This window comes from Fusarium mangiferae (assembly GCF_900044065.1).
Source record: "Fusarium mangiferae strain MRC7560 genome assembly, contig: FMAN_scaffold008, whole genome shotgun sequence".
Classification (NCBI taxonomy): Eukaryota; Fungi; Ascomycota; class Sordariomycetes; order Hypocreales; family Nectriaceae; genus Fusarium; species Fusarium mangiferae.
The window spans coordinates 728,691-747,385 of NW_024573928.1; the positions used below are offsets into that span (position 1 = coordinate 728,691).

An 18,695-nucleotide genomic window follows, 5' to 3' on the forward strand; every position below is an offset into this window, starting at 1 on the left:
CTCCTACTCTGGTGCCGTCGTGCCATGCCATTCCAGAGGAGTTTGATTATATAGTGGTAGATGGGAGCATGCCTTGGTATGGCGGGAGGAACGTTCTGTTAACGGTTGTCTTAAAGAGACATAAAGATCTGAAGACAAATACGAGGACTTGTGAAAAGACGAATGGAAGCAAAAGGCAGGAATGTGAAAGAGAGTTGGAAGGGGAACAACCAACAGAGGGTTTTTATCTCCAATTCTCACATGACACCAACACGTGACAAGATTTCTCGAGATAACAAACAGTATTGCAGGATGTTGGTTGTATTCTCCAATGAGCGACTAATAGCTAGTATGTAGTCCTGCATAGTGACCTATAGTAGGCTGTTTCGAAGGAAACGACAGTAGATAGACTCTCAAAACTCTTGATAAACCAAAACACGTCATGACTCGGAAATGACTGGAGGTCTCAGAACAGAGACAAAATCAAAAAGCGTGGAGTAGTCGGAGAATCATCACTCCTCGTCTGAAGTCTCAGAGTCCTCGATCATAAAGGCTGCAGAGCTGGTAGTGTACTTCTGGACAGGGTATTCTACCATGGGCACAATAGGGTAGTGTCTAGCCTTGATCTTGCGGTTCTCCCCATAGGCAGCCTCCCAAGGAGGAAGCTTGCCGCTAGGAATCGCCCATCCGTATTTCTGATTTCGAAGCCAGAGTCTAACCAAGTGACGAGACGAGTTGTCGTCGTCAGTGTAAGCGTCTCGGCGGTGGACGAGGGCGAGGTTGTTGAAGAACAGGAGATCTCCTGTCTCGAGCTTTAACTGCAGCTCAACACGAGAAGCAGCCTCCGACACAGCTTCAAGAGCATGGATTTGAGCTTCTGAAAGAGAGGGGATATTGGAGTTCGTCATGCTCGGGTGCGGCCCGAGGCGATGCGGGTCGAGGCTCGCGAGGAGTTTGCCATCGTGGAATGTCAAGACAGGAGCGAGATAGTATGAAGCCTTACGGCCCGATCTGTTTGAAACAATTCGTTAGTTATGTTTCACTGGGTAGAGGGTATAATTTCCTACAGCTGGACAGGCCAGTTGGGAGTCAGGAGTGTCTTGACGACCTCTGGCTCTCGGTTAAGCAGGTCGTTGAAGACAGTCCAGGCTGAACTGAGATAGGTATATCCTCCCTTGTTGGCGCTGTCTCGAACTTGAAGGGATAGGATGTCACATCCCATGTCAGTGTGGAAAGGCTAGGACTAGTAAGTAGAGTATTATTTTCGTGGAGTTGATGTAACATACCAGAGAACCATTGGTATGAATACCATGACGCGCGTCGGCAGGAGTCTTCCATTGCTTCGAGTCGGTTACATGAGCTTAAAACGTTAGAAAAAACCGATGGTTCTTAAATAATAGTATTTGAGGGACTTGGGAGCTGTTGAAGGTTCAGATTTCCGGAAACGTACATAGCATGTTACCCTTGCGGTCTTGGAGCCCGCGTTTGTCAGCAATGTAGCCAGCTACACCCAAGAAGATAGTAACACTATCTTCAACAGAGTATTTCTCGCCATCGATGCCATGAATAACAACAAAGCCTCTTCCGAGATGGAGAGTCTCAGCGCTCGCTCGCAGACGGCGAGACAGGTTCGGGAGAGGAAAGTTGCCAGGGGAGACTTCGTCGCCGTCGAGCCCAAGAGCTAGTTAGTTTCATCCGTTAGCAAACATTTACTTCCCGAGTCATACGTAGTAGGAGATCTAACTTTTGAAACTAGCGAGGGCGCTGTCGACTTCCTTAGCTTCCTCGCCGCTAAGACGGAGAGTGTAAGCTTGGTCCCCCTGATAGTCTGCTCCGGACCAGACTAGGGGACCAGTCAGTGCGGCGTTGGAGGAGTTGGAGTTCTTGATAGGTGATTCCCTGAGGAGTTCAGAGTTTACACCAAGAACGCCATCGTTTTCAGAGCGATGCAGTGTAGTTGCATAGTCCTGAGTGGTGCCCCTGAAAGTTGCCATTGCTGGAAGTAAAACAAAAGTTTATTAGATAAGGGTAGAAAATAGATAGAATATTGGTATAAACTTCTCGAGTTCTCTCGGTTTTCGTCGAGTATAACTTCACTTTCGAGACAACAGAGCGGACTATTTGTATCCTCAACTCAACTCCTCTCCTGGCCGGCCGACTTCGAGGACAGCATATCCCACATCCCACGATTCACGAGGCCCATTCCGTTTCTCTCAGACTGAATAGCCGCCAAGAGCAAACTTGTGCACTTTCCTGAGTGTTTGTTCTCCGGAAGTCTCCCCGGAGTACAGTCTTGAGTTGTCACACTGCATCGAGTTGTGGAGGTCGGTCTCGAGGGAGAAGTACACGGCTTGTATCCATCTTTGTTGGCCAGAATCGATCTTCCCTGTTATCTCTGACATCGTCAGTGTTGGTTGGGCGAGTCGTGGGGCCGCTGTGACGAGAGGATTGCCTTATGGAGGCATGGCGGCTGCTGAAAGGGGTGGTGATGCGCTGGGATGGCACCTTCTGCGAGGCCTAGTATCTCTGAGTTGGCAAAACTCGTCAATTTTAGCTACGGTGGTCTCAGAAATATCTTCAGCCGAACTTTGACGCTGTGAAGAGGCTCTCTTGGATCTTCATATCCCCCCGAATGATCTCACGTCAGGACCAAATCATCTCGGCAATGAAGCGGGAAGCTGTCATTTCCACAACGTTTCTCGACTAGTTCTCGCTAATACTCACCGGACAAACATCATCAGAAACAAGGCTGATCCATATCAAACTAAGGATCTTAGTCCTGGCCTCGGCTGCACGACATCAAACTTCCGGTCCTTGTTAGCGAGCGCTAAGATATGTCGCGGGTACCTGGATCACGCCCGGCCAGAATAGTTTGTCGTTAGTAACCGTAAATACGTGCCGAGATAACGATCCACTGTGTGTGTGATCATCCTACGCCTTACCGTGGCATGGCGGCATGGTGACAAGATCTTGTCATGTCAGTGATATCAGGGGTTACTGAGATCTTGATGGCTGTTGGACAGGGAGCCCAGAGTCAATCTTGCAGAGTTTAATCTCTTAAATAGACTTAAATTTTATTAACAAGGGAAATAAGAAGAGATGTATCTTAGTAACACTCCTTTTCATCTCCTCGGAGCTGTGTACACAGAATTAGGGGGCGGGTTTTGAGGCTTCCGGCTTAAAACTCACAGCCGCGACAGCCACAAACTAAAGCCTTTCTCCAGTTCGCTTTAGAACATCAATATATCATCACTGCATTGTCTGCATTGTGCAACCGCACGCTCGTAAACGCTGCTTCACATCCGGACCAATGATCATTGCAGCTTCTCTGTCCTCCGGCCCCCGAACACCTTCAACTGTCCAGTTCCGCAGCCTGGTCCTGACTTATCTAGCTTCCTACTTTCAAGAATACACTGTGTGCTCTAGGATTGGGCTTCTTGACCTAACCGCTCAACAAACAATGACAAGACGGCAATCCTTCCGCACTCAGGGGTGTCCCTGTCGAGCTATTGTTCGCTAGGAATAATGATCCGTTAGTTCGTCTGTAGCTATGGCGTGCATGATCATCTCTCCAGTTCGTTAGTCTTATTCTGTTAGTAGTTGGAGGGGCTAATGTCAGAGAACTAGCTCAATGTGGTTGATCACTGTTTAACGCAGATGGCATCAATTTGCACTGTCTTGGTCAACTGCAACCCCAACTCAAACTGGCGTTGAAGCCAGAAACTGCCATTGGTCATTTCTTTCCTCTCACCGGTATCGATTGCCAAATGTGAGATTCCTCCTCCACGGCAGAGCAGAGGTTCCGCCTTGGCCCGGGAATGCGACAGTGAAACCCGGTGAACAGTCTCTTTTAGCTCTCTTCTCTCTTTCCATCTCAGACATCCCACGATCTTCTTATGCTGTGCGACGTAGGCAGTGAGACTCAGCCGCCAGATGTGCTGGTGGTCAAGCCACTGTTCGCCTGTTCCGGGTTTTCATGACCATTACCCCTACAATCGATCTTTTCGCTATCGGTCGGCACCAAAATATTGGGCAAACCAATTAAATAATATCCATTTTAGTTCACGCGTTTAGAGTCGGCAGTGGTAGCCATGTGCCAGAATAGCCCGTTTTAGTGTTGGCGTAGAGTCTACTTCATCAAGCGCCCTTATATCAGAACTATGTCACTCGTCGGCCGATCATGACTGGGGTGGCTTTTGTGCAAGTACGTGAATTGAAAGGCTCAGAACATGCCATGATCCCATGGTAGGCATATTATCTACTCAACCTTGGAGATGTGCGTTGAGTTGTTCCATAATGCCTGCTCTTTGTGACGGTTTTGATAGCCTTGTTGATCACTTGGCACATTCCTCCACTTCGGATAAAACTGCGACTTGGAACAAATGGGTCTTAATCTCTCTTGACATCAAAATCTTTCAACTAACTGGGGTCTCGTCTTGAGGTTCTGATCAATCGATTCGGGGACCCCGGGGCAAACACTTGCATCAGGGAAGCTACCCGGTTGCCGGCTCCAGGATACACCTTGGACCTCGTGGCTTAGGGTGTATACAGATTCTTGACGAGTACTTTGAAGATACCTGATAGACTCTCGCGTCGACAGGATGGATAGGGCGAGGTGGGCTCGGCGGCAATGGAGGGATACTTTACGATGACACGAAAGAGAATAAGAAGAAGCAAAGAATGCCCTCGTATCATTGAATCAACACTGCCGAATTAGGCAGTCATGCGTGATTTGCTACTCTAGTGCATCGAGACAATGAATGTGCTGGCTCGCATAGTAGAGATCACTTTGAGGCCATCCCAGCCACCGCAACTACCGCACAACCTCCAAACCATGCCCCACGCATCGTTCTAGTCGTGACCGTCTGCTGTCAAGCCTGACGAGATGTGACTGGTGCTATGAAGTTCCTCAGCCAGCCATGTCTAGACAACTTTGCAAACAAGTGACAGGGTCTAGACGAGGATGGACCTTTTGATAACGAAGCGCGGTGCATTTGTCTTCCTGAGCGCTTGCATCACCATCGGCTGATCTTTCCCGGACTCTTTGAGTCAAGGTGGACAAGACTGTGGACCTAACTCTGTGTTTGCTATCCCAAGACTATCATGGTACATCAGCAGTCCTCACTCAAAAAAACACTAGCCCATTATGCAACCATCAACTGTTGACGCGCCAAACTCTCTAGTCCATTAACATGATTCAGTATCCAAGCGTGTTCTCCTCCCATTCTCCGCTCCTCAGTTTCTTGACGGAATCAAGCCAACAAACCCATTAGACCGAAAATAGCCCCTATTCCCACAGCTGCCGTCACATGGGCGGCTCCCGCAGTCTGAACGGACGTTGGACCGGCTGTCTCCGACTCAGCGTACGATCCAGATATGGTTGTTGTCTCTGTAAGTGTCTCTGAGGTTGTGGGAATCGAGCCCTCCGTGCCAGGGGCGACTGCAGTCCCGGAGGGAGACTCGGTTGGCACCCAAGAGCCACCAGCAGAAGACACATACTCCTCGACAGTCGTGTATGTTCCCACGAGAGTTGAAGTCGTCGTCTCAACTCCAATAGACTCTGCGGTAGCTGAACAAGCAGCGCAACATTTTCCAGCCTCCGAACAGTCTACACCCGAACTAACAGCCTCAACGGTTGTTAACTCCGTCTTCGTGCCTTCGACCACAACCTCTCCTGTCGACGTAGAATACGCTTCCACTATCACTGTTTCGATGGTGGTTGATACCGTACGAGATAGCGTGGCTATCTGAAGTGTCTTGGACTCCCATGTCTCGTAGAAGGTCTTGGTCATTGTGACCGTGATCTCTGTTGTACATGGTTCTGAGACAGGAACCTCTTCAGTCAGCGTTGACGTTGATGTCCATGTCGACGCTGATACTTCCGTAGCTGGAGATGTCTGAACAGACACGAATGACCACGTTGGTGTTATCTCTGCGCCGCTAGGTAGGACTACTGTAGCGCCTGATGTCGATTCAGTAACAACCGTCGCCTCCTCCGTTGCTGCCGATGTCCACGGAGGTATTCCTAGGCCGCTCGAAGCTAGTTCTGTCGATAGTGAAGGCCCAGGCATATTCCATGTCCAAGGAGACAAGTCCGTCTCCGTAGTTGAGCACGACGTCGATGTTGATAGAGAAGGCGAGGGTACAACCGGAGTCCACATATCTGTTGTGGGTAGGGGAATAGGAATAGGAGTGTTGAATATCGTGATGCATGAGGTTGCCACTGGGACGGGAGTAAGAGGGGCAACCTTTGATTCACCACTCTTCCTATCTATAGTCAGTATAGCTTCTACATCGAAGATAGAAGGCATCATACCAAGGAACAGTCACAAAGGTTTGACAATGAGGTGCACATATTACCGTGCCAGAGGCCTCTGCAGATACAATACCTGACGGTTCAGAGGGTGCAGACGGCTCAGGGAACTCGGTCCCAATGCTGAATATCTGTGTATATATCGTAGTGTCAAACCGAGTGGAAGACGAGACCTCCCCATCGTCTGTGGAAGAACAGAAAAGACAGTCCACAGTCACGACCGTGGTTGGAATAGGATTGAAAGACTCTGGAAGCGAAGGAAGTATATCCACCGACAAAACATCATTTCTAGAAGCATGAAAAGGCTGCTGCTGGGCCACAGCAATATAGGCCCCTGCGACCAGGATAACAAAAAAGAGGCGAAGCATACCCATGGTGCAGTAAAAGCCACTGTAAAGAGTGAATCAGGTTGAGTTATTCAGAGTATATCCTCCGTCTCCTTATCAAGAGATATTACAACCCCCTAGCAAGCCGCAGGGCTCCTTAAGTAGAAACATAATCCCCTTACACAGCGTCGCTATGCCGGGCTCCGGAGGCACTCAAGACTTGGAGTTCTTATCAAACGTTGAGCATTGCATGTTTGCCGTCTCTTCACACGGGTGCTGCGAATATGCAGACATATCACTGCAGGTTCTGTCAAAGCTGCGGTGGTATATTCGTAGACCAACCAATTATGTCCCCTGCTGGTTCTGTGGTACTGGTGATGCGGTTGGGTGTTGTACGAATAGGGGTAACGGCATCTGGTGTGACTGCAGTGTGACTTGATCGAACGGTCTGCGCCACTTGGACTGTTCTCCAAACGGAGTTTGCGACATGTTAATCTGACCGACGGCAGTATTGAGGTTCTTCCATGGTAGCTTGGAAGAGTTCCATGGTTGGGAGTGCAACGTTGATGTCGGTACAAGTTGCCTGAAGACCAGGTCTTTGGTGCACACCGCCATTTAACTCGTTTACAAATGCTTAGAAAACAATGGGTAGTTAGGGTTAGTGTTCAAGCTTTTCAGTAAGGATTTGATGGGGGAACACAGAGGAAGTGGTGGTAAGGAAAGAGGTTGATTCATGATGATGTTGAAGTCCATCAAGGCCTAACCTTCAGAGGCCAGTGGCAATGTACGGAAAGAATATTCTGGAATGCCGCTAGATCTTTCCGTTCTTAAGCATGCGATCAGCAGCCTAAATTATGCATGAGACAGATCATATCCGGCATATTGCTGCCAGATCTCCGTAAAAGCCTGACCAGATCCTGACCAGATCCGACATGGGTTCGCTCCCAGGGGGTATATCAGCCTCCTGGACTTCATGAAAGCTGCTTCAATATGTATGAGTCCCATAGCTCTCCTGATTTTCTCTCCTAGGATGGCTTGGTCCCCCATCTCTCATCTGGAGTCGTAGAAGCTATTACTCGTACCCGTCGGGATGACCTCCGAAATCTGAGATTCCCACCCGAAACAGATGCCGGAACTCCATGTCTTACCTGCATGACATTCGACACCACACTGGATAAGACATGGTGAAGATAAATGTGACATGTCTATTGAGATTGAGCACCACGGCTGTTGGTTCTGGGGAACTGTCCAGGGGTCTCTGCAAGCTTGAAGTAACATCAGCCATTCTCATCACACCTGATCACCGGGTCTAAACGGGAATTAGGATGTCTGAGAGCTATGGAACAGTTCCTATTCGCGAGTTGACCTGATCTCTCTTCCCCCCTCAAGAGCATCGTAGTGTCTCATGCTGCTTTGTCCTCTTGGTTCAATCCAGCTTTCGTCCCGCTAATACATGGGATGAAAAATGAAACCATATGCCTCCTTGACTAATGTTTTACCTCTATATTCTTTGTTCGTAGTATTGAAATTGGAGCGAAGTAGGGAGCGGCTGACATTGTTTCCTGATAGCGGTCTCACCTACACATAGTGATCTGGCACAGAGTTTTGCCTTGGCAACTGGGCAACGCCTATTGCAGTTGTCAAAACATGAAATATATTATGCATTTAGCAGAATTATTACTTTCTTTCCATTTCTTGGTGACCCTTCTCGTTTCCAGTACAGGGTCGGCGTCAGCTTGGGAATAGATACCACTTCATTCCTCGTAGAACCTCGCCTTTTCTCGAAATCCATCATGCCCAATTTTACTTCTAATACCCTGAGTTCACAATCTAATTTTATTAATTCTTCGACAAAGATGATCTACGGGGGATTGAAGAGTGTCATCTAGTGATATGATTGCCCAAACTCTGCATGCGAGAGTCAACAGTAGCTGGGTATCAGACGAGATTCGAGCATTACAAATCACTTAATAATGCTGATGAAGAGATTAATACGAGTAGAGTTGACTTTGAGAATTAAGAAAGCTTCTTGAATGGCCACAACATGCGAAATCACTCACAAGCAATTTGTGGAGCGGCAGTCCGCGCACTTTCAGGGACAATATCCACAAATTTCACTTGTCGAAGACTGCTTCTCTTAGGAACTTATGTCTAGGTGGCACTGTGTATAGTAGGTGGTGTTTGTATAATGAAATGTCGTGAGACGGGCGTTCGATAAGCACCTGCATGAAAGCAACAACACTCAGAGACTTTCCGCTGTGGCCTTATACTCTCGTGTTAAACCAGATATGCATGTACGGCATCTGAAGCCTCGAATCAACGTTCAGAGTAAAGTTCAGTGATGTTGTTCTAATCTAGGCAGCCATATAACTTCCCCAATCTGGTTGATATGCACATCGCTTGCAGCAAGTTCAGCCCTGTGATGAAGCAAGTCAGGCCGCCGGAAAGTTTCGTCTACTCCATTAGAGCATTCTCGTATTATTCCCGTCTATCAAGCAAGCCTCCTCCTACCTTAAATGGAACCTTAATCGTACAACAACAAAGCCTTAACACTGGGGAAGAAGTGGCTGGATAAGAACGCTGTAAGCCATTCTCCAGACTCAACAGTCAACCGTCGAGGTTGGGCTTATACGAAGTCATGATATCATCCTTGTTCGTCTTCAGCTCTCGGCAAGTACCGACGCCATTGACAAGCATACAGCAGCCTATCTGGAGACAGGAGGTCGGCAGAAAGTCCGGTAGTCGAGCGGCAGTTGTGGGGCCGTCGATGTCGATCCTGCGCCGCTCATCGATAAGTGGCCAGTTTGCAATGGAATGGCTGAAAATGGCAAGTGTTCGTACAGTTATACGAAGCCTCTTCAATAAAGCTAGTAAGAATCTGTAAAGCATCACGCCAGATTGGGTTATCCAACATTGCATGTGAAAAGAGGCGTTCCATCCGCCTCGAGATCGAATTACCCTAGACACATCCTCGCAAGACTGCAGCTCCCTTCTTTCGACTACTCTTAAAAATCCCCACTAGCTCCAATAGCTTGGTTCTCCCTTAAATCCTTCAAAAAGAAAACCTTTGCAGCTCTTGGCGAGGTCCGCTAGGGGAGGAAAGAAAACTTAAGACCTTGATCCTAAATGACAAAAGACCTAAGTAACTTTACATAAATTTAGGATATCTTTTACCAAGTTTACTTTAGCACCCTGTATAAAGGTCTGGTGTTTTCTTGCTCTCTGAGGGTCCGATAGTCTCTATAGAAGGATGGGAGCATCATATCATCGCGAGTCTAGACTGGAATGGAGAAAAATGAGCCTTAAGCGAGGGAAATCAGCTCCACTGATCGACAAATGATGTTTGGGCTCTGTTGTTATTCGTGGAGTGTTATTTGACTGTTTTCTCATACGATGGAGCTAACCGATGGTGAAAGCCGCAATGCTCTCAATAACACTCCAAGATGTGTCGGTGAGCCAGACTCGTGTTGGGATGAAATACTGGCCGATCTTCTCGTAAGAACTGAGTCCCGCAATGATGATACGAGGTCAATAGCAAAGAACCTCATAACAAATGCTGATGCAATATCACGAGTGTTTAGGGTAGGCGTCGAGATGGTGGTGGCTGACTGGCTGACTAAGAATGGTGCTCAACAAAACAAACACCTGACATTTGTGTAGCATTAATGCGACGTTGCATCGCCGTGCCAGTGGGACGGAACTTTGACACATGACAGACTGCAACTGTCCCCAGAGCCAACCTCGCATTGCAGAGTTACTGTTGATGATCTGACATACGAGAAATAGACAGATGATGGCTGAGCATCCGACGTCGTGTTCACTCAAATACGGCAATTTCGTGGCTGCGTCACCGCTCAACAAGGACAAGGACAACATCACCAAAACGCCAAGCCGCAACGCAATTCGCTCCTCTAATCAACCAATCACCTCCCTCGAACGACAGCGCCTCTCCTCAGCCTTGCCCACCATCTTGACCAAGCTGGCCCTTTCGGACCGACCTTGTGCACCCGAGGCTCCTTCAGGTCTAGTCTGGGGTTCCCTGTGCCTTAGCCCGAACCGTGTTTCTCCAGGTTCAGTTAAGTCTAAAGACCTGATGGGGGTGGTAGATGCGCTGTTTTGGAAATTGAGTAATTAACTGTTCATTTCAAGTTTCAGGACTGACAGTTCATTCAGTAAACCGCGACAAAATCGAAAGCAGAAAAACAGGGGACTTTGATCGACGTTTGTGCTTTAGTAGCGGAACCACCGCGATTCATGCAAACCCACTGAAAAGCACACGACGAGCGTTCCAAGTTCCTTCGAGAAAGCCGCTAGGCACGGCCTGTCCGGCAGCTACTGCACGATGAGGCCACAGACCTTGCAGTTTTGATCAATGTATACAGTGCGCGGCAGACTGACTTAGGCAGTTGATTATTGGTTGGCATGCCACACTGTGTTTCCTGTGTTTGCTGTGCTGACCCGGAGCGTCGCCCCGGGTTGCGGGAGCACACCGTCCGGACACCATCGGTATGCCTCGGTATTTGACACCGTCTACGGAAACACCACTGGAAATAACTCCTGTCACGAATTACCATGAAGGGCAACCCTTGATGGAATCAATTTGAATGCCTTCCACATTATCTTGCTGTGAATGTCATGAAGTCAGTGGTCGTACACTTGTTCCGTGAAAAAACAATCATGGTTGACATACCGTCACTCTGATCACAGAGCCTGGATGATCTGATTCTTGAGCTTCAAATGAGCGACGTGGCACCAGGACAAACTCAACCAATCTGTCGCCAATTAAGCGAGCATCGGGAAAGCCATAAACCACAGATCATGTCATAATTGAGGGGAACAGATACTCCCGTACCTAGTTTGCGATCAAAGAACGGGTTTCCCCTCTTTATCTGAAGATATGGCGTTGAAGTTGACTTCGCCAAACCCCTCACTACAAACTCAACAACGAACGCATGATGCGGCTGGAGCATAATCCTCAATTGGGAGCGCCTCTTTTCAGAAACAACTCCGCCTCAACGCTGGGACACGATAGGAAGGGCACAGACGAGCTTGTACGCCCTACATCGCGCAAGCTTTGTTACCCCGGATGTGAGGTCGAGCTGGTACGTGACACAGCCGCACAGGTGCTCTTGTTTCAAGCGAGATGACAGCTGCGCCGCAAACTTTAATGCAAAAGATCTTGTGTTACGCGGAGTTCTTGGCAGGGTAAAAGTGCAGAGTTGAGTCCATGGTCGTCAGGGGCATTGACAATGAAGATGGTGATTATCGATAAGAAAACTGTCTCGGTTTCGGATAGACGCGAAAAAGAAGCATACCCGTAGCGTGAAAGTCAAGCAGCAGCTTGAAGAGACACTGCCTGTGCGTGCAGCTTGATGCATGTCTCATCATGATATGGATGATCATCCTTTGTGTACAAGTAAAAAGTCAAGTGAGCCATTAGAGAAACTGGTTGGATCTCTGCCTGCAGTAGTTGCAGCTCAAGGTAGGCAACAAAGGCCGACAATCTCTGATAGACTCCTCATCTTTGACCAATCTCCCTGTGAACTGTAAGCTAGACGTTATACATCAATTACACTTCGAGACAGTCTTCTCCCATCACTCAAAGCGTCTTCTCTCGGCAGCTTCATGCCGAACGGTAGACTAAAATACCACATGGCTCACTCAGCCCCTTGGACAACGACTCGCACTAAAGAAGCATCTCCAATCTGAATATCTTCCGAAACCGACATCAAAGCTTAACCGCGCGTCAAAAAGAAACTGTAAGGCTTAGGGCTTAGCTCGTAGTTATAATCGTCGTTGTCGTTGTGGTGATCTGCCATATACGCGTATATCCAGCCCCACATTCTCGAGATCTACGCTATTCAGATCTAGATTCTTCACGTATAACTCACCTCCGCGTATAGAGCGTGAACAATTTTAGATGCATTCATAGAAAGGGTCTGCTTGGGAAATGTTGTTTACACGTAAAGATATGTATATAGTCTCATCAAGAAAGCCAAGACCTTTTCAATTTATCACTCTCAACTCATTGACTTTGGCATTCATTTGTTTGACTTTTAACGACGAAACACCAAAACTCGACCTCACTAACGTGATTGAGCGCTTCAATAAGTCGACATTCAAAAATAATTCATCATGGCGGGCTATATCTTCTACAACTATAACCCCAATATGGTGGCAGCCGTCATATTTATTGTTGTCTTCGGTCTTTCTGCATTATTACACACATACCAGCTTGTTCGATCACGAACATGGTACTTTATTCCGTTCTTGATCGGATGTCTTTGTACGTGGCCGCCAATTTCCGCGTCTCATCGCTTTACTAACATTGTCTTTAGTTGAGTGTGTAGGCTACGTCGGTCGAGCTCTATCAGCGCAAGAAGCACCAGACTTCACCAAGAACCCCTACATCATTCAGTCTCTCCTCTTGCTGCTCGGTCCAGCTCTGCTCGCCGCATCGATTTACATGGTACTCGGCCGTCTCATTCGACTTCTCGATGCTGGCGACCTTTCCATTATTAGCCCCAGATGGTTGACCAAAGTCTTTGTTGCTGGAGATGTCATGTCCTTCCTTGCACAAAGTGCTGGTACGTACTCCGAATCCGTTAAACTTTACAGCACTAACAGTCAAAGGTGGTGGTATGCTTGCAACATCGAAAACTAAGAGCGCCGTCAAGCGAGGTGAGAACATCATCGTCGGTGGCCTAGGCATTCAGATCATTTTCTTCGGCTTCTTCATGATCGTCACTCTCGTCTTCCACCTCCGCATCATCCGCAACCCTACACAAAAGTCGCAAGAGATCACAACGCCTTGGAAGAAGCTCCTCTTCGTGCTTTACTCAGCCAGTCTGTTCATCATGGTCCGATCCGTCTTCCGTGTCGCCGAGTACGTCATGGGCAAGGACAGTGAGCTCCAATCGAAGGAGTACTTCCTCTACATCTTCGATGCTCTCCTCATGAGTCTCGTTGTGGTTTCCCTCAACGTGTTCCATCCCAGCCGCGTGATCAACCATGACATGGACAGGAAGCGAATCGTCAGCCAGGATGGATATGCGCTGGAGAGCCAGCCCGTGGGCAGAGATGACAGAGACCGACGTTACTCACTCTCACCTGTTCGTCCTAAGCATGCCCATTGAGGGATATATGGAGAAGCGACTAGGAGCGGGACGGATTCGGGATTGATATGGACATCGAGAGCTGATGGAGCCAGTGTTTTGAAGCGAGTGGGACTGGTACGATCTTCAGTCAACGTGGGAAGAAAGCGGTAAAACTTGTATAGATTTGAATACTGTTATAATAGATTTCTTCTGTTACATCGCAAGAAGCAACGTGATTCGTGACGAGTCTGAATCGTATCATGCATGGATGTAAAGTCAATGCTTTGAGATGCGCAGCATGGATTTTTATACGCTGCATCGTAAAGTGGAACACAACATGATTTGGCATGGTATTTGACTTCCAGTTACAGGTCAACATCGATAAACGATCCATATCAATGGACCCTTCTGCAGAACTCATACGAGATACCATGAGATCATGAGGCTCAAAGTGGCACCTCTCCCAAAAAGACATTCTTCCGTGTCCTGAATCATCACGATGCCCTTCCATGGAAGCAATTTGTGGAGATCAAAAGTCTTGTTCTCATCCCTGGCTGAACAGCGGGGCGTTGCATTCGTTGCAATGAGACATGGATGCATATGAGACATTCAATTCCGACTATGCGGAAATATGTATGTAAAAACAAACCTGGTCGGGCTACTTCTTTTTTTCGGGGAGGTCATCGCGGGAACATGGACAATCACGGAGATGGGAATCCAAGCAAGCGGCGTTTATGCCCAAAGTAGTCACTATTGACGATGACGAGTTGACGCAGTATTTCGATCATCGCAGGGAAACACTTGTCACACCAGGGGCATAACGTTGGAGAGTTATTTTCGGGGCATGAGTTTCTAAACGCGAAATGCGCTGCTGCAGCACCCGATGAGCAAACAACGGATGATCTGACATCTCGAACAGCGAGATCTCGCAGCGGAGTTTTTGATAGCCTAGCAATTGACTTTTTCCCTACGTTTTTTTCTTTCTTTTAGCTCTTCCCAGCTACCGAAGAACCGTGTTGTCTTTTTTGCCCCGAGAACGTGATCGGAGCAAGCCGAATAACGTGAACTCTCAACGCGTGAGATTCGATAACATCGTCGGACCGACGTACATGAAGAGAACCTGTTTGCTGCGCGAATTCTTGGTGCATGAGAAGGTACCCAATCGTCGATCGATGTGTCTTCTGTTAGGCTTCACCTACTCTTGAGGGCGGGCAAGTCCTACCTGTCTCTGTAGAGAGTTCGCTTCGCCAAGAGAGGGAGATCTCATTCTGGAGTGGAGTCGCACTGTGAAGCTGAGGCTTTAGCGTGGTTCAAAAAGACGTCGACGTGGCACAGTGTTTATTTAGGTGGCTACGAGAAGGAGGCTGCATCGAGGAACTTTGTCTGTATCGTTGTTGATGGGTTTCCCCTCACTTCAACGAATCTGTTGCAAGCCATAGCTCAATCTCAGTATACGCTGAGGTCGAAGCCAGACAGCCCCTCACTTCACTTGACTATTAATACTGACGTTCAGTCGGCCATTTTCTCCTCAAGATTTGCCTATAAGTAACGCTCTCGGCCAACCTTGTTGAAATGCTCCAAGCCTGGGCTGTCTCCACCCCCGTTCAAACTATAGGTCGCTAAAACCCGCTAAAACCAAGTCGCACTGTCCCATCGGGTATGTACTCTCTGGTCTACTGCACTGTCCATGCCTGCTAATTTCTCTGCTGGCTAGTCCCCTTTTAGATCCCTCGCCCGTTCGCCAGTTCGGTTGGCTGCTTGTTCCTTGGCCTCTTCAAGACGGGTGGTACGAGTAAAAACTGGATCTCAAGGTCACTGTCCAGCAAAGTTTGGGTGGCGAAGTACTTTACTCATCCTCCTCTTGTGTTCCTCTCGTCCCACCCCAGCGTCAGAGAGTCTTCCGTCTCGCTCTGGCTACAGTTTGGCTTGCTTGCCCACCCCCGGTCTTCCCTCGAAATCTCCTTCTCTTGCCAAACCCGCTTCTCACCTCATCTTCTCTTCTTGTCTTCCCATCCCTTCACTGACCTGATCTCTCTCTTCTATCCACACTTTCCCTTTTCCTCCTCATACAACCAGCCAAAAAAGACAAAACACCAAACGAATTCTATAAACCGCAGATTTACGACCCCTTAATCAGCCTGCCCAACATCAAAGTTTTCTGCAATTTTGACTCCTGGTCACCCGCAACAACCCCCCGCATTATGGTCCAAGGCGAAAGGGCCGAATAACACCTGCACCTCGTCTCCTGGAATCAAGCCAGCCCTTCCAATCTCCCATACTCCCCCCGCCCACCCGGTCGACCGACTACCAAGTCGCCCCGAATATACCTTCGACGACACTTCTTATCGCGGTCCCCCGCAAAATCCCCAGACTTTTGGCTTGCTGGCTGCTTGCCATTTCGTCTCCCCCGCGATATCATAATCTAAATACCCCCGAGCTCGACTCTCTAGTCTCAACGACCCTCGAGCTTATCGTACTTCCTTGGTATCATCGTCTCAGGAAGTCAATCGTTCTTGTCGTCGCCTGCCCCGACGACCCGCCTCGGCCGTTGATAACTTTCTTTGATACTGACAACGAAACACACAATGTCAACGGCACCAAAATCAGCAATGACTGCCGTAAAGAGGGCCTGCGATGGCTGCCATCGTCGCAAGGTCAAATGTGATAGTGGTATCACTTGTCGCAACTGTGCAACTGCTGGTATCGAATGCACATATCTCGCTATTCCTCAGAAGAAGGGTCCCAAGGGTTCTCGCGCAAAAGTCATCACCGAATTGAGAGACAACCAACGCCAGGCCAGTCTTGCTGCTAAGGTGCAAAACAGACTCGCTGGACAAACTGTTGACACTAGCATTCCTGCTCTCAACCCTACAGCTGGCATGTTGTCCAACGACCTGATCAAGGCTTGTGTCAACTACTACTTCGACAATGCTTACTCCACACTCCCTTTCCTCGACCAAAACCAAATCGAACACATGATGCTAAATATGGAAGTTGGCCGTGACAGGTACTGTCTATTTGCAGCTCTCTGCGCATATGTAGTACTTCAGCCTGGTATGATGCTGCCAGCTTCATCGGCAGAAGAGTCCTTCAGCCTTCAGAACCATCCCGGCGCCAACATCGCCGCAAGCAGTTTGCTTCTTGAGGAGTGCCTGCGCGTTCGAAAGGGCTCTGACTATTTTGAGACACCAAACTTCAACATTATGGTCACAAACATTTTCATCTACTCCTGTATCAAGATAATCGACGGACCAGACAGAGCGTGGTACTACCTACGAGAGGCCACAACTATGGCTCTCCTTGCAAACATGGACAAGGAAGAAAACTATTCCCAGTTCTCTCAAGCTGAGGCTGTCCGAAGACGCCGATTTTTCTGGTTCTTGTTCGCCACTGAGCGCGTCTACTTTTTCAACCGCCGTCGACCCTTGTCCCTTTATGCGACAATCGCACCTAGCCAGATGCACGACGACCCCAATGATGCCTTGTATCCAGAGCTTCAAACCTTTTTCATCATGTGCAACATCTTCCGACCTATGGACGACTCTTTCCTGGCCGCTTGGAGAAAGGGTTGCGACCATCTCGACTGCCATCAAATTACTGGTCTCAAGAATCACCTCAAGGAGTGGCAAGCGACGAACCCCTACCACCCCGATACTGCCTACATGGCCAGTCAACAATTCCTCAACAATGCAATTTGGCAGCTTAACAACAACCAAAATCAATACCACAGCGATCTGGCGCGGCAAATGACCAGCAAAATGGCTTCTTCTTTTGCGGGCCAGCCACTTGAGCTTGCTAAGTCCTGCCTGGTATGTATTATATGCCATGTTCGAATAACACGCGTCTAACAATTTCACAGTTCCCCAAGCTACTCGAAATTTGTCTCAACTTGACCACCTATCTGGCTAACATGCCCTCGGATCGACACCCATTGGCCGTGGGCCCTCACCAGTGGCTCCAGGATCTCTACGCCTCTCTCGACCCTGCCCGAAATGGCGACTTTGCATTCACTCCTCTCTTGTTGGCCAAGGTCAACGAGATTCTTCCACGTCTGGCCGACCCACAGCTGCGAAACGTCCCAGAGAACGGCTCTTTCCAGATGTCTGCTGACATCTTCGATGGCTTTGGTAATGCCGGCATGGCTAACATGCCACAAATGAATGACTACAACCAAGGCATGGTCGTCGATGAGAACGAGACTAAGTACGATTTGAGTGGCAGTAGTCCTGACACAATTCCCAACTCCAATTACTCGAATGGTACACCTCCTGGTACGCAGCCAGGTAGTGACATCGCTTCGGCATTTGTTGGCTCACCTGCTAATGTCATGTCCCCTGGCATCGACTACAATGTTGCTAACGTGGGCATGGGCGGCTTTGACATGTCTGAAATGAGCATGAATTCGTTCACAGCCTCTCAGCCCAATCCACTGAGCAACATACAACACCAACAACGTGTTGGAAGTCAGCCGCCCTTACAGGGTCTACAGAACCAAAATGTCAACAGTTCAACCATGAACCCAACAATAAACTCGATATATGGTATACAACAACCGCAGCGGCAGAACAGCTATCAGATACAAAACCAAACCCCCTTGTCGCAAATGGGGTCAATGTCTGACATGGACTTTTCAATGCGATAACCACACCAAAATTAAAAACATGCTGCTTTGGCCGAAATACCTGGGCAAGCCTTGTATGCATTTTTCGTTCTCTTCTCTGGAATTACTATGACATGGGCGCACAATACAGCGCCTCTTCGACCATGCATTGAATTTATCTTGCGAGCAAGTTTCTGTCTGCGGATCGAATGGAAACCGGAGGTTGGCGCTTTGGAGTTTTGGATCATCCATCCTTTACAAGATAAGGGATGAAGATCTTGGTATACTTGTTACATGGTCAAGTGACTTGGATCGGGGATTCCTGAAAACAAATATTATGCTACGGAAAGTTTTACATTGATGGTATTATGCACATTCTT

At 48.4% G+C, this 18,695-nt stretch overlaps 4 protein-coding genes across 4 annotated transcripts; 2 read left to right on the plus strand and 2 right to left on the minus strand.

The window, feature by feature from the left end:
* Nucleotides 1–491: 491 nt before the first annotated feature.
* On the minus strand, nt 492–1,973 carry FMAN_11198 (uncharacterized protein; the record flags this gene model as incomplete). The annotated part of the gene is made up of 5 exons (XM_041833982.1): nt 492–990; nt 1,047–1,216; nt 1,266–1,339; nt 1,430–1,660; nt 1,724–1,973. 5 exons carry the CDS (start codon nt 1,971–1,973, stop codon nt 492–494), a joined length of 1,224 nt encoding a protein of 407 aa, XP_041684291.1.
* A 3,258-nt stretch (nt 1,974–5,231) lies between these two features.
* Nucleotides 5,232–6,666, minus strand: FMAN_11199 (uncharacterized protein; the record flags this gene model as incomplete). The annotated part of the gene is made up of 2 exons (XM_041833983.1): nt 5,232–6,246; nt 6,296–6,666. 2 exons carry the CDS (start codon nt 6,664–6,666, stop codon nt 5,232–5,234), a joined length of 1,386 nt encoding a protein of 461 aa, XP_041684292.1.
* Nucleotides 6,667–12,753: 6,087 nt separating this feature from the next.
* FMAN_11200 (uncharacterized protein) lies at nt 12,754–13,754 on the plus strand (the record flags this gene model as incomplete). The annotated part of the gene is made up of 3 exons (XM_041833984.1): nt 12,754–12,904; nt 12,957–13,205; nt 13,252–13,754. 3 exons carry the CDS (start codon nt 12,754–12,756, stop codon nt 13,752–13,754), a joined length of 903 nt encoding a protein of 300 aa, XP_041684293.1.
* Nucleotides 13,755–16,300: 2,546 nt separating this feature from the next.
* On the plus strand, nt 16,301–18,357 carry FMAN_11201 (uncharacterized protein; the record flags this gene model as incomplete). The annotated part of the gene is made up of 2 exons (XM_041833985.1): nt 16,301–17,524; nt 17,575–18,357. The coding sequence occupies 2 exons, from the start codon at nt 16,301–16,303 to the stop codon at nt 18,355–18,357; spliced, it is 2,007 nt and encodes a 668-aa protein (XP_041684294.1).
* Between the last annotated feature and the right edge of the window lie 338 nt (nt 18,358–18,695).